Source organism: Oncorhynchus kisutch, linkage group LG6 (assembly GCF_002021735.2).
Source record: "Oncorhynchus kisutch isolate 150728-3 linkage group LG6, Okis_V2, whole genome shotgun sequence".
NCBI classification, from domain to species: domain Eukaryota; kingdom Metazoa; phylum Chordata; class Actinopteri; order Salmoniformes; family Salmonidae; genus Oncorhynchus; species Oncorhynchus kisutch.
In genome coordinates this window covers 15,457,286-15,484,424 of record NC_034179.2, presented here as the reverse complement: position 1 = coordinate 15,484,424, position 27,139 = coordinate 15,457,286, and the positions used below count along the sequence as shown (strand labels likewise).

Here is a 27,139-nt window from a genome sequence, read left to right as displayed (position 1 = left end):
CCACACCATCAACCTCCTCCTCCATGCTTCACGGTGGGAACAATACATGCAGAGGTCATCCGTTCACCTACTCTACGTCTTACAAAGACACGGCAGTTGGAACCAAAAATCTCAAATTTGGACTCATCAAACCAAAGGACAGATTTCTACCGGTCTAATGTCCATTGCTCGTGTTTCTTGGCCCAATCAAGTCTTTCTTATTGGTGTCCTTTAGTTTTGCAGCAATTCAACCATGAAGGCCTGATTCACGCAGTCCCCTCTGAACAGTTCATGTTGAGATATGTCTGTTACTTGAACCCTGTGAAGTATTTATTTGGGCTGCCATCTGAGGTGCAGTTAACTCTAATGAACTTATTGTGTACAGCTGAGCTAACTGCTTAGATTTGTTTAACAATTGTTGGTTACTACATGATTCCATATGTCTTATTTCATAATTTTTTAATCTTCACTTATTATTCTACAAAGTAGAAAATAGTAAAATAAAGAAAAACCCTGGAATGAGAAGGTGTGTCCAAACTCTTGATTGATACTGTATGTAAATTGTAAATTATTTGGTCTGTAATGCATTTTTTGTTATATGTCGGACCCCAGTAAGACTAGCTGTCTGCATTGGCATCAGCTAATGAGGATCCTACTAAAGCAAATCAAATAGCAATCAATGGTATTGTGTCTTTCACTTTGCTTTGTATTCTTTACAAAGATTTTGTCAACTCTGTTAACATTCTGTCCTTGCGTTAACTATTATTAAGCCAATGCAGAGTTTTGAACATGTATTTAAAACGTCAATATATTTAATAACCCACTTTGTTCTTCTATAAAATGTTCTTCCTACAGACATAATTAACAGTATTATGACCTTGTTACTTACAGAACAATACACTCTTTAACTGACAAGAGCTAGACTGTGGGGTAGTAGAGCATCTATAACAAGAACACTAATTAAGAACAGTCTTCAAGTGTTGTGACCAGCGGCTTGGCATGCGGTAAAGAGGTCAATGGAACTCGACCCCAAAATGTGTAAATGCCATGGAAATGTGTGGGGGAAAGGGCCATGAGGGAAATATCACTTATCTCCTCATTGCCTCCCAGTAAAATCTGCTTACATTTAGGCTATTGTTTATATGTCTATTTCACGCTATGTTGAGGTAGAAATCGGAGTACAATGCCTGTATGGGTATCAACCCCAATACATGTTCATGCAATCGTTACCAATCAACTGCATAATAGTTAAAAACGACTTTGACTACCATCAATGATTTCCGTATGCTAGCTTTACTAACCAGCTTATGAGAACAGGTTTTAGCATTTAGCAGTCACTTCTTTTAAACCTGAAAAAGGGACAACTTCTAAATGCTATGCAGTGAAAACAGCCAAATATATCCAAATTGGACTTACACTACATGGCTAAAAGTATGTGGACACCCCTTCAAATGAGTGGATTCAGCTATTTCAGCCATACCTGTTTCTGACAGGTGTATAAAATCTAGCACACTTCCATGCAATCTCCATAGACAAACATTGGAAGTAGAATGGCCCTTACTGAAGAGCTCAGTTACATTCAACGTGGCACCGTCATAGGTCACCACCTTTCCAACAAGTCAGTTCGTCAAATTTATGCCCTGTTTGAGCTGCCCTGGTCAATTGTAAGTTTTGTTATTGTGAAGTGGAAGTGTCTAGGAGCCACAACGTCTCAGCCGTGGAGTGGTAGCCCACACAAGCTTACAGAACGGGATGAGTGCAGCACGTGTAGCACGTAAAAATCATCTGTCCTCGGTTGCAACACTCACTACCGAGTTCCAAACTGCCTCTGGAAGCAACTACAGCACAAAAACTGTTAGTCTGGTTCTTCATGAAATGGGTTTCCATGACCGAGCAGCCACACAGAGGCCTAAGATCACTATGCGCAATGCCAAGTGTCGGGTGGAACGGTGTGAAGCTCGCCGCCATTGGACTCGGGAGCAGTGGAAACATGTTCTCTGGAGTGATGAATCACGCTTCAACATCCGGCAGTCTGGTTGACCAATCTGCCACAATGGATAGTGACAACTGTAAAGTTTGGTTGAGGAGGAATAATGGTCTGGGGCAGTTTGCATGGTTCGGGCTAGGCCCTTTAATTCCAGTGAAGGGAAATCGTAACGCTACAGCATACAATGACATTCTAGACAATTCTCTGCTTCCAACTTTGTGGCAACAGTTTGGGGGCGGCCCTTTTCGGTTTCAGCATGATAATGCCACTGAGCACATAGCGATGTCCATAAAGAAATGGTTTGTTGAGATGGTGTGGAAGAACTTGACTGGCCTTCACAGAGCCCTGACCTCAACTCCCTCGAACACCTTTGTGACGAATTGGAACGCTGACAGCGAACCAGGCCTAATCGCCCAACATTGATGGCTGAAGCAAGTCCCTGCAGCAATGTTCTAACATCTAGTGAAAAGCATTCCCAGAAGAGTAGAGGCTTTTATAGCAGCAAACTGCATACGCCCATGATTTTGGAATGAGATGTTCGATGAGCAGGTGTCCACATACTTTTGGCTATGTAGTGTAAGTAACCACATTGTTGGCCTGTTACAATGCATACATCATGACAGATTTGACGAATATCGTCTTTGTTAGAAGAGATTTGAATGTGCTCAAGTCTGGTCAATGGAACCTCTGTATTCCGTTGACTACGTTACCACATCTACTGTGTCAGTCAGCACTGCCACCATAACTACTGACCGCTTCTACCAGGAAGTGGTCCAAGTCATTCTTATTAATTATTCAACAAATCCAATTTTCCAGCCTGCGTCATACAGTTGACCTGCTGATGGCGATGACTCAGAGACATCAAAAGGTGTACAGAAAACACTCCTATATTATTAAGCTCTTGATGTAGCTAACTCACACAGCTGGTAAGTGCATGTTAAGTCGTGTTTTAACTCAAGCTCGCTAAGAGGGTCCTCAGAAATAATATGGATTCTTCACTTTTTGATAGTCATCGTTTAATATGTAACAATTCTAAATGGCTGTTCTGGAAAGAATTGGAGCCTCTAGAGCATTTCAGACAGTTGCTAGGGGACGTTTTTACCAAATAATGTGTTTTTTATGATTGTGTTTTGCTTTTCGTGTACTGTTGTGTATAATAACGTGCTATCTTATTGTGTATGTGAATGTATGTGTTTATTGTGTTTATTGTGTTTATTGTGTTTATTGTATTTTGATGTGTATTGTGGTGCTATACAAGGCTCATCTGGAAAAGAGACCTTGGTCTCAGCATGGACTCCCTGTCAAAATAAAGGTTAAATAAAATGCCCACTCCTTGGTAGGAAGCTACTAATGGTCAAAATCAAATGACTACAAAAAAAATAAAAATAAAAATATATATATAAATATGTTCTGTAGAGCTAACCGTATGTTACAATAAAGGAATTAAAAAGAGTAGGCTAAACCTCATTAGTTTAATACGGTCATATTTTTCAAATTTTTATTTAACTTTTATTTGACTAGGCATGTCAGTTAAGATACTGTAACCATGGCGATGGTTTAGAATAGATTGTAGTGTAATAACATATAAACATGTCCTCTGGTGTTGTGTTGACTGCATCAACATGAACACCACATCCTCTCATGTGGCTGATGAGATGATCACCAGAACCTCAGAGCTTAGAGGTCGATGTGATGCTCATGGTCTATTTACCTCTCTGGCAGAAGGGGCCTGCATAGGCTGAGAGGCCACAGTCGCAGGAGAAGCCGTTGTACATCTCCACGCACCTCCCTTGGTTCTGGCACAGCTCCCCGTAGCTGCTGCAGTGTCCCGGGCAGCCCGGCCTCACCCCGGGCGTGATCTTGGCCCTCTCCTCCAGGTCCAGTGTCCTCCCGTTCAGCTGCAGCGAGCGGATACACCCCAGGAAGCCTTTCATTCTGGAGGCTGTGCCACCTGTCAACACCCAACACAGCACACAGTAAAAACCCATTGTTCCTGTTTCTCTATCTGAAATTCCAAGGGTAGTGGATAAGTAAGATCTCCTATAGGTTATGTACAGTACATGTCCTGCCAACACACAAAGCAGAGCAGTCAACCGCTTTGTTCCCGTTTCTTTATGCTACTTTCTCTATTTCTTCTTAGTCTGTGTGACGGGGCACGTACCAGAGCTATGTGACACGTCACCCAGCCGCCCTGTGACGGGGCACGTACCAGAGCTATGTGACACATCACCCAGCCGCCATGTGACGGGGCACGTACCAGAGCTATGTGACACATCACCCAGCCGCCCTGTGACGGGGCACGTACCAGAGCTATGTGACACGTCACCCAACCGCCCTGTGACGGGGCATGTACCAGAGCTATGTGACACGTCACCCAGCCGCCCTGTGACGGGGCACGTACCAGAGCTATGTGACACATCACCCAACCGCCCTGTGACGGGGCACGTACCAGAGCTATGTGACACATCACCCAGCCGCCCTGTGACGGGGCACGTACCAGAGCTATGTGACACATCACCCAGCCGCCCTGTGACGGGGCACGTACCAGAAAATACATTCAGAGAGCTGACTTTTATCAGCTGTCTGTCTGTTGCTACTGCTCTGGCTGCTAACCTCCCTCTCCTCCTTGTCTTTTCTTTCTCTTCTCTGGAATCTCCCCATACTTCAGAGCTGGCAGTTCATATTGTTCTTGGAGTTCAGGCAAGGCTTTTCACAACAAAGAATCAATGAGCCTCTCCCCCTGCAAAGCAAGACTCTGGGTCTGTCGGAGTTCTCTTCGAACTGAAAAACGTTTTTTTGTTTTGTTTACAAAGCAGTAACACAATGTTGAAGCATTTCCTAGGCAGGCTGTCAAATCTTTAGTCAAATATAATGTAAGAAATCTTTCCTTTCAGGGACCGTTGAATAAAATGTCACTTTCTCATTGTAGACTAACTGATGCTGCAACTGAAAAACATTTTTTTAAACAAAGAAACCTTACAAAGAAAAATAATATTTACCCAGATGAGTCATTTAAGAACAAATTCTTATTTACAATGACAGCCTGGCAAGTGTGCTACAATGTTAAAGCATTTCTTATGTATGTGTCAAATAAAATATTATTGAATACTCTTATGCTACAGTAGTAACTGTTGAGTTGGAATAAACTGTAATTTGGTCATTGCAGAGCGGACTTTGGGTAACTGCCCGATGGGATATAATCACGTTTGGGTAATTGTACATCAGAATGGGCTCATGATTCTGAAGTACTGAAGTGTAGAGAGTGTCGAGAGAGAGAGTGTAGAGAGAGTGTAGAGAGAGTAGGGAGAGAGTAGGGAGAGTGTAGAGAGAGCGAGAGAGAGAGAGAGAGAGCGTGCTAGAGAGCGAGAGAGAGAGAGAGAGAGAATGATCAAATATACAGACAACAAATTCCAATTGTCTATACTAAAACTCTTCAACATCAGCCTTAGCACTATCATCTTCCCCAATATTTGGAACCAAGGACTGATCACCACAATCCACAAAATTGGAGACAAATTTGACCCCAATAACTACCGTGGGATATGCGTCAACAGCAACCTTGGCAAAATCCTCTGCATTATCATTAACAGCAGACTCGTACATTTCCTCAATGAAAACAACGTACTGAGCAAATGTCAAATTGGCTTTTTACCAAATTACCGTACAACAGACCATGTATTCACCCTGCACACCCTAATTGACAACAAAACAAAACAAAGGAAAAGTCTTCTAATGCTTTGTTGATTTCAAAAATTTGGCATGAGGGTCTGCTATACAAATTGATGGAAAGTGGGTTTTTTTGCACAACAAGTGTGCAGTTAAAGTTGGCAAAAAACACACACATTTCTTCCCACAGGGCTGTGGGGTGAGACAGGGATGCAGCTTAAGCCTCACCCTCTTCAACATATATATCAACGAATTGGCGTGGGCACTAGAAAGGTCTGCAGCACCCGGCCTCACCCTACTAGAATCTGAAGTCAAATGTCTATTGTTTGCTGATGATCTGGTGCTTCTGTTACCAACCAAGGAGGGCCTACAGCAGCACCTAGATATTCTGCACAGATTCTGCCAGACCTGGGCCCTGACAGTAAATCTCAGTAAAACCAAAATAATGGTGTTCCAAAACAGGTCCAGTCGCCAGGACCACAAATACAAATTCCATCTAGACACCATTGTCATAGAGCACACAAAACAACTATACATAGTTTGGCCTAAACATCAGCGCCACAGGTAACTTCCACAAAGCTGAGAACGATCTGAGAGACAAGGGAAGAAGGGCATTCTATGCCATCAAAAGGAACATAAAATTCAACCAACCAATTAGGATCTGGCTAAAAATACTTGAATCAGTCATAGAGCCCATTGCCCTTTATGGTTGTGTGGTCTGGGGTCCGCTCACCAACCAAGATTTCACAAAATGGGACAAACACCAAATTGAGACTCTGCATGCATGGAGACTTTTATCTCCCTCACCAACTTCAAACATCAGCTATCTGAGCAGCTAACCGATCGCTGCAGCTGTACATAGTCTATTGGTAAATAGCCCACCCTTTTCACCTACCTCATCCCCATACTGTTTTTATTTATTTACTTTTCTGCTCTTCTGCACACCAATATCTCTACCTGTACATGACCATCTGATCATTTATCACTCCAGTGTTAATCTGCAAAATTGTAATTATTTGCCTACCTCCTCATGCCTTTTGCACACATTGTATATAGACCCCCCCTTTGTTTTCTACTGTGTTATTGACTTGTTAATTGTTTACTCCATGTGTAGCTCTTTGTTGTATGCTCACACTGCTATGCTTTATCTTGGCCAGGTCGCAGTTGCAAATGAGAACTTGTTCTCAACTAGCCTACCTGGTTAAATAAAGGTGAAATAAAAAAATAAAAATAAAAATAAATGCAGAATTCTGCAAAAATATCCTCCGTGGACAACGTAGAACACCAAATAATGCATGCAAAGCAGAATTAGGCCGATACCCACTAATTATCAAAATCAAGAAAAGAGCCGTTAAATTCTACAACCACCTAAAAGGAAGCGATTCCCAAACCTTCCATAACAAAGCACCTACAGAGATGAACCTGGAGAAGAGTCCCCTAAGCAAGCTGGTCCTGGGGCTCTGTTCATAAACACAAACACACCCCACAGAGCCCCAGGAGAGCAGCACAATTAGACCCAATAAAATCATGAGAAAACAAAAAGATAATTACTTGACACATTGGAAAGAATTAACAAAAAAACAGAGCAAACTAGAATGCTATTTGGCCCTAAACAGAGAGTACACAGTGGCAGAATACCTGACCACTGTGACTGACCCAAACTTAAGGAAAGCTTTGACTATATATATAGACTCAGTGAGCATAGCCTCGCCATTGAGAGAGGCCGCCGTAGGCAGACATGGCTCTCAAGAGAAGACAGGCTATGTGCACACTGCCCACAAAATGAGGTGGAAACTGGGCTGCACTTCCTAACCTCCTGTCCAATGTATGACCGTATTAGAGACACATATTTCCCTCAGATTACACAGATCCACAAAGAATTCGAAAACAAGCCCAATTTGGATAAACTACCATATCTACTGGGTGGAATTACACAGTGTGCCATCACAGTAGCAAGATTTGTGACTTGTTGCCACAAGAAAAAGGCAACCAGTGAAGAACAAACACCATTGTAAATACAACCCATAAATACAACCCAATCCCTTGTGTACATCGTTGCAACACTGTATATATACGTAATATGACATTTGTAATGTCTTTATTGTTTTGAAACTTCTGTATGTGTAATGTTTACTGTTCATTTCTATTGTTTATTTCACTTTTGTATATTATCTACCTCACTTGCTTTGGCAATGTTAACACATGTTTCCCGTGGCAATAAAGCCCCTTGAATTTAATTGAATTGAGAGTGTGTAGAGAGAGAGAGAGAGCGAGAGAGAGAGAGAGAGTAGAGAGAGAGTAGAGAGAGAGAGAGAGAGAGTAGAGAGAGAGTAGAGAGAGTGTGTAGAGAGAGAGAGAGTGTAGAGAGAGAGAGAGAGTGTGGAGAGAGTGTGTAGAGAGAGTGTAGATAGAGAGAGAGAGAGTAGAGAGAGAGTGTGTAGAGAGAGAGTGTAGAGAGAGAGAGAGAGAGAGAGAGAGAGAGAGTGTGTAGAGAGAGAGAGTGTAGAGATAGAGAGAGAGAGAGATATGAGGGAAATTAGAAATGAGAGAAATTAGGGAAATTAGAAATGAGAGAAATTAGGAAAATTGGAGAGAGATAGAGACATGATCAGATGAGCTCCTGCATTTTTCAGCATTTTCTTAAAAAAAGACAGATTTAGAGTTAGATAAACTTTGATTTTTTTTGTCAGGAACATATACAGGATGCTACCCTCGACAACATAACCTTCACTTCACTTCAAATCAAAACTCAAAACCTACAACCTGATTTTGGATGGAATTACGGAATCACCTGGAAGATTTACAAATACCAATGATTATTATTCTATACATCAAATTCTCTGGAAAACAACAGAAACCTGAAAACACCATTCAACCTCGAATTGAGTGGGTAATGTTTAGTCTGAAACTGTTTTTTATTTCAAAAAGCCAATAAGAAAAATACACTACATTACTTTATAAGGACAGAATGCTAAATGAAGACTACCAAACTTGATACAACTTCAACTAGCACTGACGCGTCAAGTGAGAGGTGTCAAAGACCTTTAGCACAACAATGGCAGGGGGGTCAAGCAGTCTACTCCAACCAAATGGAGAGGCCTTAGAAGCTGCCTCCTTCTGTTCAGAGGTAATTAAAATACAGTACCCTGTGTATGTAAAGAATGATAAGGCAAGAAAATATTAGAAAATGAAGCTCCTTATGAAAAATCAAGCAACATTTTTTGCTGACTATTACAAAAATGGGAACATCAGCAACCTTATCTTCCACACAAACATCCCCTGGCATGGCACAGTGCTACATAAGCACACTACCCTTTTGTTAAGAGAGGGGGGGTTATAGAGGCATGGAAACTCAGGGTACTTGACAACGAGGACTCTGAGTCAGCTAATATAAATCTCTATAAGTCTGGAACAGTAATGGTACAGGGTAAACCCAAACTGTCACCTAATCAAAGAATTAGCCCAGCAGGAGAAGCTCTCCCTTGAGAAAGATACCCCCTCTCCGAGCGGGTCAGACCAGACCTCTTCATTATATAACCCCACAGACGAGCCAACCCCAGCGGAAAGTCAACCTCCCAGCACAGAGTACTACCCTCTCATTGAAATGAAGGATACATTTACCCAGCTGGAGGTAAGGCAGGTGAAGCTGGAACAGCAGGTGATTACACGCCAGTCAGCACAGACCCAGACAACAGTCCAGCACAACAACACTCTCCTAACCAGACCCGGAGTGCTGGAGGTGGAGAGAGACATATCTGCACTCTGGACAGTGGTGAGACAACTTCAACAGGAGAAAGAGCAGGAGCAGGAGAAGAACAGAGCACTAGAGGAGAGGATGAGACTGCTGGAGGAGATGTTGAGGGGGGGGCGGGTGACAGAGAACAACCCACTAGAGAGGTGGCCACCCCAGCAGAGAAGCCAGCAGAACAGCCCACCTCAGCACCCGACAAAAGTCTCAACACCACAGCAGAACAGTCCACACCAGACCCTGACCATAGCGTCGACATCACAGCAGAACAGACAAATGAAGAACCACAAGCCCAGCGGCTCTCACCCCCTCTGAGCACCCCCCCTGGCAGCCACCCTGATAGCCCTTCTGACCCCCCCCCCCCCCCCCCCCACACACACCCACTGAGGACATACACAAGACACAGATTGTTCTCCTTATAGACTCAAATGGGAAATATATACATGAAAAAAATGTTTTTCCCCAAACACAATGTGTCTAAACTCTGGTGTCCAAACACCCAGCGCACCCTAGACCTTCTGTCTGAGGACCAACTAGCCACATAATAATACACACAGGCACAAACGACCCGAGAGCACAGCAGGAAAGGGTGGCCACAGCACTTAAGGGAGTGATTGAAAAATCTTCTTCTACTTTCCCCAACGCACAAGTGGTTATCTCCACCCTGCTACCATGAAAATACTTCCACCCTGCCACAATACAGCGGGTAAACACAAGTATTTCCCTTGACTGGCCCACCACTCCACCCTGGACTTGAACAGCCTTTATGACCAGGTCCACATATACAAGGCAGCATTGCCCACCACTCCACCCTGGACTTGAACAGCCTTTATGATCAGGTCCACCTATACAAGGCAGCAGTGCCCACCACTCCATCCTGGACTTGAACAGCCTTTATGACCAGGTCCACCTATACAAGGCAGCAGTGCCCACCACTCCACCCTGGACTTGAACAGCCTTTATGACCAGGTCCACCTCTACAAGGCAGCAGTGCCCACCACTCCACCCTGGACTTGACCAGCCTTTATGACCAGGTCCACCTATACAAGGCAGCAGTGCCCACCACTCCACCCTGGACTTGAACAGCCTTTATGACAAGGTCCACCTATACAAGGCAGCAGTGCCCACCTTTCACCTTTATTTAACCAGGTAGGCTAGTTGAGAACAAGTTCTCATTTACAACTGCGACCTGTCCAAGATGTGTGTGAACAGACTGCAACACAGAGTTACACATGGAGTAAACAATAAACAAGTCAATAACACAGTAGGAAAAAAAAGAAAGAGTCTATATACATTGTGTGCAAAAGGCATGAGGAGGTAGGCGAATAATTACAATTTAGCAGAATAACACTGGAGTGATAAATGGTCAGATGGTCATGTGCAGGTAGAGATACTGGTGTGCAAAAGAGCAGAAAAGTAAATAAATAAAAACTGTATGGGGATGAGGTAGGTAAATCGGTGGGCTATTTACCGATGGACTAAAGGACATCGCTCTCAAATGTAGCCCCAACACTTCACACAGGAGCAACAGATCAATAGACACAACACCCAGACCAGCGAGATACCCTCCCAGACCTGCGGGACCCCCCCCCCCCTGGACCTACACATAGAGGACCCACACCAAGAGGACTTACATCCAGACCACAGCACCACCAGCCACATCCCACCCCAACCAATCAACGCCCCCCCACGTCAACCATGCCCACACCCCATTTAGGCCCCCTCAGATCAGACCTATACCCCGCCTGCCCACCCCATGCACCCCACCCCCGCAAAGAGGGCCTCAACATGGAAGTCACACATGCGCCCAGGCAGTGAGCGGGCAAACAGGCCCAACCCCCACTCTTACACTCGCCCAAGCCAATGGCATGTACCAGATGCTCAGCAGGCTTTGCTCATACTTACTGGCCTGAGGCCAAACCACAAGACCAACAACATTTTTACACGTCATGGAACACAAAGCCTTCACTATATCATCCTGGAATATCCAAGGCCTGAGGTCATCTGACTTTGGCCTAAAGAGCAGGAACCCAGACTTCACCAAAGAAATCGGTAATACAGACATTGTCATCCTGCAAGCAACCTGGTATAGAGGAGACGGACCCACTGGTTGCCCTCTAGGTTACAGAGAGCTGGTAGTCCCATCCACCAAACTACCAGGTGTGAAACAGGGAAGGGACTCAGGGGGTATGCTAATTTGGTATAGAGCAGACCTTACTCACTCCATTAAATTAATCAAAACAGGAACATTTTACATTTGGCTAGAAATTCAAAAGGAAATTATCTCATTAGAGAAAAATTTTCTCCTGTGTGCTACCTATATCCCCCACTAGAATCCCCATACTTTAATGAAGACAGCTTCTCCATCCTGGAGGGGCAAATCAATCATTTCCAAGCCCTGGGACATAAAATGCTAATTAATTACTTAAAAATCATACAATGTGATTTTCTGGATTTTTGTTTTAGATTCCGTCTCTTGCAGTTGAAGTGTACCTATGATAAAAATTACAGACCTCCACATGTTTTGTAAGTAGAAAAACCTGCAAAAACGGCAGTGTATCAAATACTTGTTCTCCCCACTGTATATACAATAGCAGCTATAAAGGTGTTAGCAATAGGAAAATAAGATAAACATAGCACAAAATATATACAGGGTCAACTAGCATAGGTAATAAGTTAGCATGCTAGGTTAGGCTAGGCTAGCAGGTTGGATCAAGCCATGGGGGCTGACATCTTAAGGCCTATGGCATGAATGGCTGTCAAATAGTTACATAAAAGCTTACAGTTCAACCAGACATAAAGTGCCCTATCCCAGTGCAGTTCACATAGGTCAGAGACGCACTAACACTACAGTGTGTTGGGAGAGTCCAGGGCTGCAGGATAATTGGTCCGTGGGTTGTGGCCCAGATGTAGGGCAGAGATTTATGAGAGAGCTCCTCACTCTGCCACTGCTTGCTGAAGACTATCCTGGCACCCCAATGGTGGAACTAGCTTCCCCCTGAAGCGAAGGCTGCAGAGTCCCTACACCCCCAGCTCTGACTTTGATGATAACTACTTTGAGGAAAAGTGTACTTACTATGCCTGTGATATGGTTGTCCCACCTAGCTATGTTAAGACGAAGGCACCAAGTGTATGTTACTCTGGATAAGAGTGTCTTCTAAATGACTAAAATGTCAAATGTAAAAAAGTAAGACTGAGCCCAGACTGGGTTGGACTGTGCTTTTATACATGTCCCGGTCCCACCTGCCTATTGGATAGATGCCCTGAGGTCACTGCATGTGGCATGTAACTAAAGAGCCCCAGAGGGGGACACAGAGTAGCCTGTAAACAATGGGGATCCTTCCCCACCTCTGCGCTCTGCAGGGTCAGGGAGTCAGGCTCAAGGTGTCCGCATGCTTCCCAACCGAAACGGTTTGGTAGAGTTTGTGCATATATTATGACAAAAAAATGATGTTTTTGTTTGTTTTGGACTCCCATGAGGGTTTTTGAGACTGTTCAGACACACCCATTTTTTCTGGAGGCAAGACGGACTTCAGAGCCGAAGTCTATGCACCTTTGTCGGAGATTGGTCAACAGTAAGGATTTTTCATTCAAGTCTTTGTTGTCATTCAACGAGAGAAGACTCGTTTTAATGCATGTTTTTTAATCAAAAAATACTGCGCAAAACATCTTAGTTAGATGTAAAAAAAAAAACGTCAAAATGAATGACAGATTTCTTGAGTTATCTTAGAAAAATTTTGACTATTTTGAGGAAGTGTATACTGGCTACGACACACTAGCCTAACTTAACCATGCTGACACCTTGTTGGGGGTAGGTAGGCTACTTGTTTTAAGAGTTAGAGAGGGCTGGAAGTGTTCAGGAGAGGGGCTGAAAGCGTTTTCTACATATCTGAAAATAAATCATAAAATGTGTATTTATCAAACCGTGACACATAATACCAATAGAGGCCAACTTCCTATGAACCCCATGACAATCTATAGGTTTTACATAGAGTATGGTCCCTCACAAGCACTGTAAGGGATTACTGGCTAAAGACATCCAACATATCAATATTCATTCTCTCATTCTGACTCTGCCTGCAACCACTGTTTGTTTGTTTTTCCAGCAAAGTGGATGTTTGTGGATATAACAGACCGAAAGAAGCATCCTCAATATTTGCTTGTAGATAAAGTGTTATACAACAGCCTGTTTTTCCTAGTGTTTTTCCTAGTGTTTTTCCTAGTGTTTTTCCTAGTGTTTTTCCTAGTGTTTTTCCTAGTGTTTTCCTAGTGTTTTTCCTAGTGTTTTTCCTAGTGTTTTCCTGTCTTTAAATCATTGGAATAGTCTGGGGCAAAAACAAACTGAAAACCAGCACAATGGTACTGATAGGCTCTATATGGCAAAGAATTTTCCCAATATAGATGTCTGACGTAGGTGCAGAATAGATTTATTAAACCTAGCTTCAAGCAAATGCATATCAATGGACAGATGGCCGGAGAGCAAGGTTGTTTGAGAATGCATGAGCAGGAAAACACTGCTGCAATAGTATTTGAACCCGGTTCTGGTTTAGATCTGTCTCGAATGAGGGAGGGATAGGTAGTGGTTGAAGCAGCAATGTTTTCCTACCTACAAATAACTGGCTGTTGAGCTGCAGATGGATGTGACCATCGGCAGGGGCCTTCTGTGTGGCGTTGGGGAAAGCGTCCACACGCAGCGAAGCCTCTTTTACATTCCGCTCCGCTCGAACACGGTGCCACCTGTCGTCGTTTAGTGCCACATCGCCTGTCTCCACCCGCACTTCAAAGGGGCCGTTGCCCACGTCAAACGAGAAGACCACCTCTGTCGGCGCTGTAGGGGGAGGGAAGGAGGAAAGGAGGAGGGCGGATTGCGGAGGGAAGGAGGGATGGAAGGAAGGAGAAAGAGATGGTTATACACACCAGATAAGTAGCATTTGGATAGGCAGGTAAATATCCCAAAATGCAGAGTGCCAAATATTTTTTTTTTACCTCCAGACATCTAGATAATTTTCCTCCCCTTGTCTTGACATTTTCTTTCCAATCTTGTCTATAAAAACACTCATCTGACCCATGTAACTTTCACTGCTCGGACAAAATCACATTTACACTTTTTCAGTTGTATATCTGCCACAACTGTGAAGCTTTTTTGATGGTTGCTGTGACCTTGAGTATCAACAGGAATAGAGATAGATGAGGGGTTGTCATGCCGATACCAGTACAAAGTGGCCTGACAACATTGTGTTCCAGTTATTTTCCCCCAGATCTATCTCACACACTACATCAAAAACGTCCACTGCTGGCCTGGCACTAAACTCCACTATATAGTAGCTAGCTACAGGTAACTGCCAAAATAAAGGATAGACCAAAGTCTTAAAAGGGAGTTGGGCCACCATGAGCCAGAACAGCTGCAATGCCCCTTGACATAGATTCTACAAGTGTCTGGAACTCTATCGGAGGGATGCGACACCATTCTTCCACAACAATTTCCATCATTTGGTGTTTTGTTGATGTTGGTGGAAAACACCGTCTCAGGTGCCGCTCCAGAATCTCCCATAAGTGTTCAGTTGAGTTGAAATCTAATGACAGACGGCCATGGCGTATGATTTACATTGCTTTCATGCTCATCAAACCATTCAATGACCACATCAAATCAAATCAAAAATCAAATCAAATTTATTTATATAGCCCTTCGTACATCAGCTGATATCTCAAAGTGCTGTACAGAAACCCAGCCTAAAACCCCAAACAGCAAGCAATGCAGGTGTAGAAGCACGGTGGCTAGGAAAAACTCCCTAGAAAGGCCAAAACCTAGGAAGAAACCTAGAGAGGAACCAGGCTATGTGGGGTGGCCAGTCCTCTTCTGGCTGTGCCGGGTGGAGATTATAACAGAACATGGCCAAGATGTTCAAATGTTCATAAATGACCAGCATGGTCGTATAATAATAAGGCAGAACAGTTGAAACTGGAGCAGCAGCACGGTCAGATGGACTGGGGACAGCAAGGAGTCATCATGTCAGGTAGTCCTGGGGCATGGTCCTAGGGCTCAGGTCCTCAGAGAGAGAGAAAAAAAAGAGAGAATTAGAGAGAGCATATGTGGGGTGGCCAGTCCTCTTCTGGCTGTGCCGGGTGGAGATTATAACAGAACATGGCCAAGATGTTCAAATGTTCATAAATGACCAGCATGTTCGAATAATAAGAAGGCAGAAGAGTTGAAACTGGAGCAGCAGCACGGCCAGGTGGACTGGGGACCACATGTCATTGTCATCCTATGGGGGCATAGCCATGGTAGCCAAAATAATGGCCTGCCCAGCATTTTTATATATGAACCTAAGCATGATGGGATGTTAAAGACGCACCATGCAGAAATCGCTCTGCCATTTCCTGGTTGCAAAAATTCTAAATGTTTGCCTAATTTCAGTGTATGTGACAAAACAAGCAAGTGTAGTGTAGATGTAACAGTATAACTTTAGACCGTCCCCTCGGCCATACCCGGGCACGAACCAGGGGACCCTCTGCACACATCAACAACTGACACCCACGAAGCATCGTTACCCATCGCTCCACAAAAGCTGCAGCCCTTGCAGAGCAAGGGGAACCACTACTTCAAGGTCTCAGAGCAAGTGACGTCACCGATTGAAACGCTAAATAGCCGTTTCACATCCGTTACATAGAGAATCATTGTACCATCTAAACCGCTGTGAAATATATTTTCCATAACAAAATATTATATTTTCAGCTGTTTGAAGCTAGTGTACAAAAACAGGAAGCATAGAAATAACACATAGAACAGATCTTACGCTTCTAAGACTTCCTTTCAATGAGAATGACAGATCTATAACTCACATTTCTATGTGAATTTGGTCAGGTTCCACATAGTTACATATTGCCGCTTTAATTGATTTTAACTCAGGGATCACACCTATGTGGAAGCACCTGCTTTCAATATACATTTTATCCCTCATTTACTCAAGTGTTTCCATCATTTTGGCAGTTACCTGTATGTACAGTATTTTATTCCCTGAAAATATTTTTCTCTTTCATTTTGTCACGCCCTGACCAAAGAAAGCTTTTATTTTCTATGGTGGAGTAGGTCGGGGTGTGACTGGGGGGTGTTCTAGTTTATTATTTCTATGTGTAGTCTAGTTTTGTATTTCTATGTTGGCCTGATATGGTTCCCAATCAGAGGCAGCTGTCTATTGTTGTCTCTGATTGGGGATCATATTTAGGTAGCCTTTTGTTGTTTGTGGGATCTTGTTTTTGTATTGTTGCTTTTGATCCCTACAAGGCTGTACGTTTGTTTGTTTCTCTTTATTATTTGTGTTGCTGGTTCACATTCTAATACATTTTGATCAACCCAAATCACGCTGCGCCTTGGTCTACCCATTTCAACGAACTTTAAAACATTTTTTATTTCACCTTTATTTAACCAGGTAGGCTAGTTGAGAACAAGTTCTCATTTGCAACTGCGACCTGGCCAAGATAAAGCATAGCAGTGTGAACAGACAACACAGAGTTACACATGGAGTAAACAATTAACAAGTCAATAACACAGTAGAAAAAAAGAGAGTCTATATACATTGTGTGCAAAAGGCATGAGGAGGTAGGCAAATAATTAAAATTAAATGATCAGATGGTCATGTACAGGTAGAGATATTGGTGTGCAAAAGAGCAGAAAAGTAAATAAATATAAACAGTATGGGGATGAGGTAGGTAAAATTGGGTGGGCTATTTACCGATAGACTATGTACAGCTGCAGCGATCGGTTAGCTGCTCAGATAGCAGATGTTTGAAGTTGGTGAGGGAGATAAAAGTCTCCAACTTCAGCGATTTTTGCAATTCGTTCCAGTCACAGGCAGCAGAGAACTGGAACGAAAGGCGGCCAAATGAGGTGTTGGCTTTAGGGATGATCAGTGAGATACACCTGCTGGAGCGCGTGCTACGGGTGGGTGTTGCCATCATGACCAGTGAACTGAGATAAGGCGGAGCTTTACCTAGCATGGACTTGTATATGACCTGGAGCCAGTGGGTCTGGCGACGAATATGTAGCGAGGGCCAGCCGACTAGAGCATACAGGTCGCAGTGGTGGGTGGTATAAGGTGCTTTAGTAACAAAACGGATGGCACTGTGATAAACTGCATCCAATTTGCTGAGTAGAGTATTGGAAGCTATTTTGTAGATGACATCGCCGAAGTCGAGGATCGGTAGGATAGTCAGTTTTACTAGGGTAAATATGGCGGCGTGAGTGAAGGAGGCTTTGTTGCGGAATAAGAAAAAAAGCTGACTCTAGATTTGATTTTAGATTGGAGATGTTTGATATGAGTCTGGAAGGAGAGTTTACAGTCTAGCGAGACACCTAGGTACTTATAGATGTCCACATATTCTAGGTCGGAACCATCCAGGGTGGTGATGCTAGTCGGGCGTGCGGGTGCAGGCAGCGAACGGTTGAAAAACATGCATTTGGTTTTACTAGCGTTTAAGAGCAGTTGGAGGCCACGGAAGGAGTGTTGTATGGCATTGAAGCTCGTTTGGAGGTTAGATAGCACAGTGTCCAAGGATGGGCCGGAAGTATACAGAATGGTGTCATCTGCATAGAACATTACACATTTAGTGTATATGTTTATACAAAGGTCTTCCTAACTGCCCATCTTGTCTGAATGGATCATTTTAATTAATTAAAGTTGTAAAGTTGTGGGGCGCTTGCTTTAGCTCTTTAAAAATATTTTTGAGGTAGTGGAAGAAGTTTAAAAAGTTGTACTTTACTATTTAAAGCAAAACAATTACATATGGTCAAAGTTATATTTCCTAAAATAATTGGTCTGATTATTTTGATATACTATTTGTCTACATGTAGTCAGGTGTGCAACTTTGGGCACTTTGGCCCTGCAAGCTTTCAGAAATGAAAACTTATTGAAACACCATTTTACCAGTATAATTGTTTTTGATAATGGCTGCGATCGTTAAGGAATGTAAATATTTTAGAAAATTTTCTCAGACAGCCATAGCCATAGACAAATTCCCATCTCATCATTTTAGTTGAAAATGAAATATCATACAATTTATTTATAACACTTTTCGAATACATTTGTACATGAACTTGTATTGAATATTATTTTAAGTGATTTTTAAGGTTTTCCTAATCGTAATAATTCAACACAACGCCTGAATGTATAAACTTGCCTTTGTGACAGCTGAAAACATGTATTCATCATAAAAACTAGATTTTTCCAAAGGGAGCAGTCCATGTACATGCACTCTTTCTTCAGGTTCTCACAGCACAAAACTCAATAAGGTTCTCAATGTTGCTGCAGCTGATCACTTTGTGATACCGTAGTTTGTCCGCCATGGACTGGAGGTTGGTGCGGGTTTTGCAGAGGCGTGTGTCCCTATCCTGGCCAGTTGGCTTGACTCAAAAAGGACATATTTAGCAGAATTCAGTGTAGGACATTTTAATCTCTGAATATTCCCTCTTAAAATTCTGATAAAGGTTCTGAATTGTGCCATTCAAGAGGCACTTCTGCTTTTTCTTCTTGTTCCTCATTAGTGTGTTCTTTTTCCCTGTTGGTGCTCTACTGTTGGCATCACGTTCATAGAATCTAGTGATTTTCTCTTCTGTGGCTGTGCTAATTATGTGACACTGCTTTTTCCTGGGGTATTGAAGACTTGTTAGCCTGTTTTCATTTGCCCTTTGACCAGACCATACTTTCTCAGGATGTTGCCTCTGAGCATTTTTGAAGCTACTTGTTTGTCCAGTTGAATTGCTAGGGTTAGAGATTCCAAAACCCTTCTATGGATTATATGGCAACAACACAACAAACCAAATGTTATTTGTCACATGCGCCGGATACAACAGGTGTACATTAGAACTTAAAGTGAAATGTTTACTTACAAGCCCTTAACCAACAATGCAGTTAAGAAAATATGAAAGAAAAAATAAATGGCGAGGTAATTGAGGTAATGTACATGTTGGTGGAGTTATTAAAGTGACTATGCATAGATAATAATAAAGAGGAGCAATGCAACTGTTCTGGTTAGCCATTTGATTAGATGTTCAGGAGTCCTATGGCTTGGGGGCAGAAGCTGTTTAGAAGCCTCTTGGACCTAGACTTGGCGCTCCGGTACCGCTTGCCATGCAATAGCAAAGAGAACAGTCTATGACTAGGGTGGCTGGAGTCTTTGACAATTTTTAGGGCCTTCCTCTGACACCGCCTGGTATAGAGGTCCTGGATGGCAGGAAGCTCGGCCCGCTGATGTACTGCGCACTACCCTCTGTAGTGCCTTGCCATCGGAGGCCGAGCAGGTGCTATACCAGGCAGTGATGCAACCAGTCAGGATGCTCTCGATGGTGCAGCTGTAGAAACTTTTGAGGATCTGAGTACCCATGCCAAATCTTTTCAGTCTCCTGAGGGGAAATAGGTTTTGTTGTGCCCTCTTCATGACTGGCTTTGTTGTGCTTGGACCATGTTAGTTTGTTGGTGATGTGAACACCAAGGAACTTGAAGCTCTCAACCTGCTCCACTACAGCAACGTCGATGAGAATGGGGACGTGCTCGGTCCTCCTTTTCCTGTAGTCCACAATGATCTCCTTTGTCTTGATCACATTGAGGGAGAGGTTGTTGTCCTTGCACCACATGGTCAGGTCTCTGACCTACTCCTTATAGGCTGTCTCATCATTGTTGGTGATCAGGCCTACCACTTGTGTCATCAGCAAACATAATGATGGTGTTGGAGCCGTGCCTGCAGTCATGAGTGAACAGGGAGTACAGTAGGGGACTGAGCACGCACCCCTGAGGAGCCCCTGTGTAGAGGATCAGCATGGCAGATGTGTTGTTACCTACCCTTACCACAGCCCATCAGGAAGTCCAGGATACAGTTGCAGGGGGAGGTGTTTAGACCCAGGGTCCTTAGCTTAGTGATGAGCGTTGAGGGCACTATGGTGTTTAATTTCATGGCTACAGGCATGAGTGCCAGGGGTCTGTAGTCATTTCAGCAGGTTAACTTAGTGTTCTTGGGCACAGGGACCATGGTGTTCTACTTGAAACATGTTGGTATTACAGACTCAGACAGGGAGAGGTTGAAACTGTCAGTGAAGACACTTGCCAGTTGGTCAGCGTATGCTCAGAGTACACGTCCTGGTAATCTGCCTGGCCATGCGGCCTTGTGAATGTTGATCTGTTTAAAGGTCTTACTCACATCGGCTGCATAGAGCATGATCACACTGTCATCCGGAAAAGCTGATAGTCTCATGCATGTTTCAGTGTTACTTGCCTCAAAGTGAGCATGGAAGTTAGTAGGCTCATGTCACTGGGCAGCTCTCAGCTGTGCTTCTCTTTGTAGTCAGTAATGGTTTGCAAGCCTGCTACATCCGACGAGCGTCGAAGCCGGTGTAGTACGATTCGATCTTAGTCCTGTATTGACGCTTTGCGCTATTGACGCCATGTCTAACCAGAGTCTAACAAATTCTTTGTCCAATTCGAGGTGAATAATCGCTGTTCTGATGTCCAGAAGCTCTTTGAAGTCATAAGAGATGGTAGCAGCAACATGATGTACAAAATGAGTTAAAAACAATGCGAAAAAACAAACAAAATGGCACGGTTGGTTAAGAGCCAATGAAACAGCAGCCATCTTTCACAACAAGCTGTTCAGAAGGAGTGATAGGAGTGGGGAAAATGTGCTCATGCAGTAATAAAATAAAAACGTCACTTCTCAAAGCCTACTTCTTAACTCTTAACTCTTCTTTTATTTTGATTTCGACACAAATGAAAATGTGCCCATTTATTGATGTTTCAGCATTCTCTCAATTAAGAGTTCAGTGGATGAGTAATATCTACCATCTTAGTATGGATGAAGCCTGACCTGAAATATGAACCTAACTGAAGCTGGCTAGCTGTATAATATCCTGAGTAGATTTAGCTTGCTTCATAGTATACCACTCTGATCTTGTCCACATTCTGACTCTGCCCACATTTTCCCGAAATATGTCTACACATGGTATTATTAAAATGTGTCTCATACTCATACTCCACTGTGTCCGCATTGTGACCAGATTTCCTGGTCCATCCCTGTATGCAAATTATTTTGATATTCTTTTAAAATAAATAAATAAATATTAAGACACATATTGATTCCATCAGTCAATTGTGCCACCTGTCAGTGATTTTAGAAAGTGGAATACCAGAGAAGTAGACCATGATTTCATACCCTTTAAATTGATGTCTAAAGTGCTGGAAAAGTGGTCAAAATTGCAGTTGTTTGTAAAAGGTTTGGGGGGAAAAAATGTTAATGCGGTTACTTAAACAGCTGTATCGTTAGATTAGAAGCAGATATTGTTGTTCTGATTCGAATAGCAGATAATAAAAGGAATATTTCATACGCTCTAACTTTTTGTCTAATTTGTTGGGAAATTGGTAAAAATGTCAGTTATTTATAAAAAGAGAGAAAATTATGCGATAAAACCGCAATATTTTGATTCGTATGTGTTATTTTTGTGCAGATTTGATTATCAGAGACATAGAGGACCTTCCTATACTTTTTGTCTAACTGCTTGGGAAAGTGGTCAAAGTAGCTGATTCGTCTCAAATTTTGCATTGTTCACAGGGAATGGGAGTTGATGTCACAATGGGACCTTTAGAACGTTGAGGAAATCCCATGAAAGAGAATGAAGATGTACAAAAAAAGGACAAAAAGCTTAGGAATAAAATATATAAAAAAGTTGTATCAAGCACTCTGGTCCTGACCACTCTGCACGTTTTAAAGTTTGAATGATTTATCTAGCTTAAACAGTGTAAGAGGTGTAGTGTTCCAAATAATAACAATAAGAAGTATTCGACATGGGAAGAGCTTGATGCACCACACACACACACACACACAAAGCTGAGGGTAGAGTCAGCGAACACTTCTCTGTTCAAGCAGCAAAAAGAAAATGCTGATCATCTGTTCTTATTTCTTTAGTATTCAGTGCACAGATTCCCCCCTCCTGTCTCTTATAACACACACACACACACACACACACACACACGCTCGCATGCACACAAACAACTTCACTGTGCATGGGGCCCTGTCTGAGTAGGGATAAGCATTTGACATTTTTTAATAGCATGATTTGTTTTGAATGGCCAGCACTGTAAAAATAATACGTGTGAATTTATCTATATGCCAACAGATATGCCTAATTTATCATAACCATTACAGATAACACATCTTAATAGCTAAATTGCCCCATATACACTACCGGTCAAAAGTTTTAGAACACCTTTTCATTCAATGGTTTTCTTTAGTTTTGCTATTACATTGTAGAATAATAGTGAAGACTTCAAAACTATGTTATAACACATATGGAATCATGCAGTAACCAAAAAGCATATGTGGGAAATCCTTTAAGAATGTTGGAAAAGCATTCCAGGTGAAGCTGGTTGAGAGAATGCCAAGAGTGTGCAAAGCTGTCATCAAGGCAAAGTGTGGCTATTTGAAGAATCTCAAATACAAAATTAATTTTTATTTGTTTAACACTATTTTGGTTACCACATGATTCCATATGTGTTATTTCATAGTTTTGATGTCTTCACTATTAATCTACTATGTAGAAAATAGTAAAAAATAAAGAAAAACCCTTGAATGATTAGGTGTTCTAAAATTTTTGACCAGTAGTGTATAATGATATATATATATAAAACAAGCAAGTGCCATTCCTTCTAGAGGTCGACCGATTATGATTTTTCAACGCCGATACCGATTATTGGAGGACCAAAAAAGCAGATACCGATTAATCGGCCGATTTAAAAAATGTTTTGTAATAATGACATTAACAACAACACTGAATGAACACTTATTTTAACTTAATATAATACATCAATAAAATCAATTAGCATCAAGTAAATAATGAAACATGTTCAATTTGGTTTAAATCATGCAAAAACAAAGTGTTGGAGAAGAAAGTAAAAGTGCAATATGTGCTATGTAAGAAAGCTAACGTTTCAGTTCCTTGCTCAGAACATGAGGACATATGAAAGCTGGTGGTTCCTTTTAACATGAGTCTTCAATATTCCCAGGTAAGAAGTTTTAGGATGAAGTTATTATAGGAATTATAGGACTATTTCCCTCTATACCATTTGTATTTCATTAACCTTTGACTATTGGATGTTCTTACAGGCACTTTAGTATTGCCAGTGTAACAGTATAGCTTCCATCCCTCTAGTTAGCGTGCGCTAACTAGCTAGCCATTTCACTTCGGTTACACCAGCCTCATCTCGGGAGTTGATAGGCTTGAAGTCGTAAACAGTGCAATGCTTGACGCACAACGAAGAGCTGCTGGCAAAACGCACGAAAGTGCTGTTTTAATTCATGTTTACGTGCCTGCTTCTGCCTACCACCGCTCAGTCAGCTTGTATGCTCAGTCAGATTATATGCAACGCAGGACACGCTAGATAATATCTAGTAATATCATCAACCATGTGTAGTTAACTAGTGATTATGATTGATTATGTTTTTTATAAGATCAGTTTAATGCTAGCTAGCAACTTACTTTGGCTTACTGCATTCGCGTAATAGGCAGTCTCCTTGTGGAGTGCAACGAGAAAGAGGCAGGTCGTTATTGCGTTGGACTAGTTAACTGTAAGGTTGCAAGATTGGATCCCCCGAGCTGACAAGGTGAAAATCTGTCGTTCTGCCAATAAACAAGGCAGTTAACCCACTGTTCCTAGGCCGTCATTGAAAATAAGAATGTGTTCTTAACTGACTTGCATTAAATAAAGGTATAAAAAAGATATATATATTTTTTGTTTGTTTTTATTTTAAATCGCCCAAAAATACTGATTTCCGATTGTTATGAAAACTTGAAATCGCTCTAATTAAATCGGCCATTCCGATTAATCGGTCGACGTCTAATTCCTTCCACCTACCCAAGGATGTCAGTGTACAAACATTGGTTTACAACCTAACTGAGGAACTAAATTAAACCTTGTGTAAAACCCTAGATGCAGTTGAACCCATAAAAACTAAAAACATTTGTCATAAGAAACTAAACTATACAGAAAATACCTGATGCCCGAAGCAACCTTCCAGAAAATTGGAACGGAATTGGCACTACAGTAATCTGGAAGTCTTCCAACTAGCTTGGAAAGAGAGTACCGTGCAGTATCAAAGAGCCCTCCCTCACTGCTGCTCGGTCATCCTATTTTTACAACTTAATTGAGGAGAATAAGAACAATCCAAAATGTATTTTTGATACTGTCGCAAGGCTTTCACCTCAGCAGTGATAAAATCATGAACTTCTTTGACGAAAAGATCATGATCATTAGAAAGCAAATTATCCTCTTTAACCTCCCTGCGCACGGAACCCGCTAGCGGGCTGAAATTCCACAACATACGGCGATCGCTACATAAATAGTCATATTAAACATTCATGAAAATACAAGTGTCTCACATGTATCGAAAGCCTAGAATCTTGCTAATCCAACTGCGTTGTCAGATTCAAAAAAGGGATTTACTGCGAAAGAATACAATGCGATTATCTGAGCATAGAGCCCCATAAAAAACAACTATTTCAACCAGCACAGGCGCAACAAAATCACAAACTGCAATAAAATAAATCGGTTACCTTTGACGTTCTTCGTCTGTTTGCAATTCCAATGCTCATTGTTACACAATGAATTATCTTTTGTTTGATCAAATCCGTTATAGCCTAACACAAAACATTTTGTGAACCGCTTGTGTAGTGAATTCCGTCTCATTCCATTTTCGACGACACATTCCAGGTAAATCACCCACACAGAACGTGACTTTTCCAGTCATGTTTGGTTTCACTGCAATCAACTGGTTTGTTTGTAACACAATCAAACCTGATGGGCCATTTCGCGGAATGTATTGACTGAAAGAAACCGATTTGAAGACAACAAGTAATGACATCATTGTGCACCAATGATTTGCCCGCTGTTTCGTTGATTGACTGTCTTTTAACCCAATACCCACTGATCGTCTTGAAATCTAGCTGGGTAGATAGCCCATGAGCTGAGCTAAACGGCAATACGCCATGTTTATGTGTTGCAAGACCAACCCATGTAGTAAGCTCCAGCGTAAAGACAGTCATGCGCTATTGAATTTTCATACCGGAAGGGGAAACACATTACGCATTGCATTGTTTGGTGAACTCGCAGATTCAGCTGTTTATATTTCAATCATTATGGCGACTAAGTCAAGTCTAGATATACAGATGTACACACAACTTTAGAATAAATTGATTGGGAAGGTGAGACAGAGATTGTTGTAGGACGCTTCATTTAGCGATTGTGGAGGAATATTTTTTGAACGGGAGAGGACATCGTTTTGGACTGGTAAGTTCTTATCATGCTCATGCCCTTGTTTGAAATTAATAATATAAAATATTATTTGTGATTTTTTATTTATTTTAGAAGCAATATATAAACATTTAATGTCATGAAATGTGAGATGCGTTTGTCTGCCGCCCCACCCCAACCCACATGAAATAGCCTATTTGAGGCTGTTGAGGAGAGGGCAGGACCACATCAATGGCCAAAGTGAAATGGAGACAGTGGATACAGCTGGTCTGTTGTAATATAATAAAGAGAGTATATCTAGCTGGTCTGTCATAATATAAAAGAGACAGTCGATCTAGCAGGTAATAATAATATAATAATATATTCAACCTTCAACTCTCTATATACTGTATATCTGTTTATTATACCTGTTGATACAGGGCTCATATGTGAAACTATTCTAACTGAACATTTTCTTTCACAGTGACACTGACTCCGAATGGGAGTCTTATCCGGTGTCCTGTGTGAATTTAAGTATGCTCTCTCTAATTCTCTCTTTCTCTCTCTCGGAGGACCTGAGCCCTAGGACCATGCGTCAGGACTACCTGGCATGATGACCCTTTGCTGAATAGCGTGCCCAGAGTGAACTGCCTCCTACTCTGCCCCAGATGCTAATATATGCATATTATTATTAGTATTGGATAGGAAACACTCTGAATTTTCGAAAACTTTTTTAATGATGCCTGTGAGTATAACAGAACTCATATGGCAGGCGAAAACCTGAGAAAAATCCAACCAGGAAGTGGGACATCTGAGGTTTGTAGTTTTTCAAAGCTTGGCCTACCGAATACACATTGAGATATGGATAAAGTTGCACTTCCTACGGCTTCCACTAGATGTCAACCGTCTTTAGAAACTTGAAAGAGGATTCTACTATAAAGGAGGGGCTCATGAGACCTCTGAGGCAGTGATCTGGCAGAGTGCCTTGGTCTCATGACGTTCGCTCCCGACAGAGTTACCTCTCATTCCAGTGCATTTCTTCAGACAAAGGAATTCTCCGGTTGGAACATTATTGATGTTTACTGTTAAAAACATCCTAAAGATTGATTCCATACATCGTTTGACATGTTTCTAAAGGACTGTAACAGAACATTTTGTCTGGACGAAGTGCATCATGAAGATGGATTACTGGGCTGAACACACGTACAACAATTGGCTATTTGGACAAAAATTATGGACTTTATGGAACACATCAGTCATTTATTGTCGAACTGGGATTCCTGGGAGTGCCTTCTGATGAAGATCATCAAAGGTAAGTGAAAATGTATGGTGTTGTTTCTAACTTCTGTTGATTCTAAAATTGTGGATATTCCTCTGGCTGTTTTGGGTTCTGAGAGCCGTTCTCAGATTATGTTTTCCCGTAAAGTTTATTTGAAATCTGACACAGCGGTTGCATTAAGGAGAAGTCTATCTTTAATTATGTGAATAACAATT

General features: G+C 42.0%; 1 protein-coding gene across 2 annotated transcripts in view; it reads right to left on the bottom strand.

The window, feature by feature from the left end:
- Nucleotides 1-27,139, bottom strand: part of cntnap3 (contactin associated protein family member 3) — a 216,530-nt gene that overhangs the window by 40,314 nt on the left and 149,077 nt on the right. For both annotated transcript variants that reach the window (XM_020484881.2, XM_031826267.1), the window contains exons 17-18: nucleotides 13,987-14,208; nucleotides 3,678-3,917 (exon numbers count right to left, since the gene is read on the bottom strand). In XM_020484881.2, the coding sequence (XP_020340470.1) occupies nucleotides 3,678-3,917; nucleotides 13,987-14,208 (462 nt within the window). The remainder of the gene's footprint in view (nucleotides 1-3,677; nucleotides 3,918-13,986; nucleotides 14,209-27,139) is intronic.